At 41.5% G+C, this 3901-nt stretch overlaps 1 protein-coding gene across 2 annotated transcripts; it reads right to left on the bottom strand.

Moving 5' to 3' along the window:
• Positions 1–3067, bottom strand: LOC127332269 (serine/arginine-rich SC35-like splicing factor SCL33). 2 transcript variants are annotated; one of them, XM_051358537.2, is made up of 6 exons: positions 2959–3067; positions 1921–2073; positions 1326–1403; positions 653–817; positions 410–544; positions 1–323 (listed from the first exon to the last, which is right to left on the bottom strand). In XM_051358537.2, exons 2-6 carry the CDS (start codon positions 2070–2072, stop codon positions 194–196), a joined length of 660 nt encoding a protein of 219 aa, XP_051214497.1. In that variant the 5' UTR covers position 2073; positions 2959–3067; the 3' UTR covers positions 1–193. The 2 variants fall into 2 exon arrangements, with proteins under 2 accessions (XP_051214497.1, XP_051214498.1); XM_051358538.1 differs by lacking the exons at positions 1921–2073; positions 2959–3067 and adding an exon at positions 976–1083 and having other exon boundaries at positions 1326–1342.
• Positions 3068–3901: the final 834 nt, after the last annotated feature.

Here is a 3901-nt window from a genome sequence, read left to right as displayed (position 1 = left end):
TGAACTCAATAAGCATCGAATATTTCATGTTAAGAATCTGCCAATGCAAAACACCAAAATGCAGCACCATTCAACCTTAGCACTCCTACAATACAAGGATGATGATAAAATCTGAAACAATGTTCGTCCAACATCACAACAAGCAGATTGTCGTGTAGGTGATTCCACTTTCATGTTAATCTACACTACTGCTTCACTGGCTAACAGAAGGAGACCTCTGTCTGCGGGGAGACCTGCTACCACGATCGTCAGAAGGGCTTCCACTCCTTGATTTGCGGTCCACTGGAGAGCGCGACACAGATCTTTCACGATGAGCTGGAGACCTGTTAAGATGGGTAAACTCGTTACTGTCTTGTTTTGAGAGAACAGCTGATGCCTGGTAAGTGGAGGCGGAACAGGTAATACAAACCTGGAATAACGCTTTCTCTTAGGTGCAGGCGAGTAGCTTCGGCTGGGGGACCGTGATCTGCCAGAGTATCCAGGTGACCTAGAGCGACCACGTCTAGGAGAACGTGACCTCCTGTCGTAAGAACGGCCTCTGCTGCTGCAGAAGTGAAGACAAACAAATTATTGAGCTTCAGCATTCTAGACTGGAACAACAGATAATACATGCACAAAACAAGAACCGAGGACAATGCACTAAATTTCGTACCTGGTTCTTTCCCTGACCCTCATCTCATCAGGCTTCTTTCTGTTTTCCTCTGCAAAGACAACAGTGATTTCCCTGCCAAGGAGAACCTGGCCATCCATATAATATTTTGCATCGGCAGCATCCTCAGGGTCACAGTATTGGATGAACCCAAACCCACGAGGCTCCCTGTGATAAATAACAAACATCAGCATTATTTGAAGAAATGTTTGTGAGACAAAACAACAGAAATCATGCAGACACACTGCTGCTTTCCACAGCCTTTTCCTGGATGATGATGTACACAAATCAATTTCAACAGATAAAGCATGCACTAGGCTGCTGACCTTTCACTCATCAGAGATTAAAGATACACTTGAAACTCTTCATAACTTGCATATCTCTTAACCCTCTATTTCTTCACTTCTCTTCAAAAGTACTCTTAAGACTCGTGTCTTCAAAAAATTATGTTCGCTGTTAATCTCAATAGGCGCTGAACACAATTAAATTTACTAAAGCACAATCAAACATGTTTCCAGGTGAATGTTTTATACAAGTAAGAGGTGAAATGCATACAGACTGTTATGTGGTGAAAATATATCGCAGTGCCCTATACAGGTAAGAATCAGATCTCCAAACATCTTGTAGGCCTCGAGATAAAATTTCCCACTGAGACTAGCAGAATGAGGAGACTTACTGAGTATGGTAATCCCTTGGCAGATATACGTCTTTAACACGGCCAAATTTTCCAAATGGTCTGCGGAGGTCATCAGGCCTGCATACGTAATAAAGTAATAAGCTCCTCAATCAAAAGATGTAGAGAAAAAATAAGCGATTCAAAAGTAATCAGGAATCATCATCTAGCATGCATGAAAAACAGCAATTCCATAACCAAAGATCACTTGGATATAGGAAAGAGAACTCTTGATAAGTAAACTGAAGTGTTTTCTGATGAGCTTTAACTGAAATTTATCAAAAATCCTCGACATGAATTTAAATACCAGCAAGATGCATCATAACCTAATAAGGACATGGGATCCATGAAAGGTAGGACGAGCAAAGGTGATTCATATTGGATCATTTAAAGCAAGCATTCCTTTGAATCGATGAATTCAGGAACCCTGAACGGATTTCGGCTATGTCAATTGGTTGCATATGCAGGATGTGAGCAATATACAAAAGATTTTGGCTATACAATACAAAAAAAAACTAAGTATAGGGCTGCACATGTTTAATTTATAACTGAAACAAACACTCTTGCTTTGCAATCAAAGGAGAAACGACAATCTTACCTACAATCACGACGAAGATTCCTCACCAAAAGACTAGTTGGGAGATCCCTAGCATGGCCTCCATAGCGACCACGACCACGAGGACTTGGACTGCGGCCTCTCCCCCTGTAACCTCGAGGCGGTGATGGGCTGTAATCGTATCCTCTTCCCATACTGGCATAAATACAATAAAAATGACGGCATCAGAAGCTATCAGGTAGCAAAAGCAGGCTCTTGAAACAGAAGAGGGAAGGTGATTCTGAAAAGAGATCGGGTATCTTGAGCTCTGCAAAGAGCTAAAGTTGTGCTGCTAACGCTAGTAGTGAATTGCTAAACAATAGGAAACATTTCAGCATAGAAAGAATAATTTTTTGCATAACGCGTTTATCCAAAGGGTTATTGCTTGATATGCAGAAGAAAAAAATCGCTCCTATTCTAAAACCAAAATCATCTTTCGACAAAATGCAGACAGTATTTCTCAACTCTTGGTGCCATGCTTCTGCTATCTACGTAGGTGTCATGTATAAAGCCAAACTATAGCTATCTATCAAAAGTTCTCTCGGGCAATATGGTCTATTGGGGTGTACTTTGACTTGTAGGGGATTAAATCTGCCTCAATACCTTCCAACCCACTTGTACTCTGAGTGAACCGAACACGGCCTTTACAATTGTACATATTGTTCCGACAGAGAATAATCGATTACCACATAGGCCGAGACTACGAAACGGAACGAGCGTGCCTACCGAAATTCAATAAGGAGAACCCGTAAATTCGTTTATCCCCCTCGTAATCGGGGCCGGAATGCGACTTGGCCAAGAACTGAAGGTCGATGATAACCACAGCGCTGCAATAAACAAGGGGTTGTTCAAAACACGACCAAGCGGCGGCCAAGGCCAATCCCCGCCCAGGAATCGTGAAACCCTAACCGCGCCGAACCAGGACGATGCAAAACGATGAACTGACGCTCATCTCGGCCAGGCGAATCGTATCATACAGCTAGAATAAGAAAAAAAATAAGCAGAAATTCGTGGTGGAATCGCCTGTCGAATTCGATTTACCTCGAGCTTCTCTAGGGTCGGTCGAGCTCTCGCGGCGGGCGGTCTCCAGAAGCTTCCGGGTGCGACGGGAGGGGTCGGCGAATTGGTTGACGGACGGACGCGTGAGCCGTGTGCTTTTAACGGGGGTCTGGGTAGGGCACACCGTCAGATATTGGGCTTCGTAACGTTGGACTCTTCGAGCCGGATACGTTTTGGGCTCGGTTTGGAGCGGCCCAAACTAACTCGGTACCGAGCTAGGACAAGGGTACCGTGAGCTAGGACAAGGGTACCGAGCGGCTCAATGCGGCCGCAGGTCGCCTGAAGCGAACGCGCGCTGAGTCAGGTCAATCAGTGGCCGTGAGCTACTTTGGTTTTTCATTTTTTAAACTTTTTTCATGTTTAAATAATTTTCAGATTTTAATATTTTCATAATCTGACCATTTTCTAGTTTGAACATTTTTAAAAATTGATAATTTTCAAAAAGTTAACACATTTTAAATAAAATAGAAAAATGAAACGAAAGATAAGTACCTGTTGATGGGTTGTTTTCCGCGCGACCCATATTAGAAGATGCAGGAGGTGTCTTGCTCGCGCGCCACATTGCCGACACACGACATTTTGTTGGACCAACCAATCAGATGAGGTTTGCCCTTTTTTTCTACTACTATGATATTTTTTCTTCTATTTTTAGTTTTTTTTCTTTATTTGGTTATTCGTTTTTATTTCTCTAGTTATATATTTGTTTATTTATTAAGCTTATGTTTTTTGCATCTTGTTATATATACTTTTTTTTTCTTTTTACCTTGTTCATATTTACTTTTTAGGTTTACTCCTTTTGATTTTTATTTATTTGCACTTTCTATCTATTTTTAAAAGTTCTCTTTCAAGGTAGAAACATGAACATTATTTAAGAATATACATTGATATTTCTTAAATTTATGAGGATATATTTTAAAATAACTAA

This window comes from Lolium perenne, chromosome 4 (genome assembly GCF_019359855.2).
Source record: "Lolium perenne isolate Kyuss_39 chromosome 4, Kyuss_2.0, whole genome shotgun sequence".
NCBI classification, from domain to species: Eukaryota; Viridiplantae; Streptophyta; class Magnoliopsida; order Poales; family Poaceae; genus Lolium; species Lolium perenne.
This window is presented reverse-complemented; position numbering and strand designations above follow the sequence as displayed.

What these genes read in the sequence shown, in the direction of transcription:
- LOC127332269 (XM_051358537.2), bottom strand. Translation starts at nt 2,072, where the DNA reads ATGGGAAGAGGATACGATTACAGCCCATCACCGCCTCGAGGTTACAGG. An exon ending in CCAAGGGATTACCATACTCA is followed by an intron (nt 818 to 1,325) that starts GTAAGTCTCCTC and finishes TATTTATCACAG; the next exon opens with GGAGCCTCGTGGGTTTGGGT. An exon ending in AGGGTCAGGGAAAGAACCAG is followed by an intron (nt 545 to 652) that starts GTACGAAATTTA and finishes TCACTTCTGCAG; the next exon opens with CAGCAGAGGCCGTTCTTACG.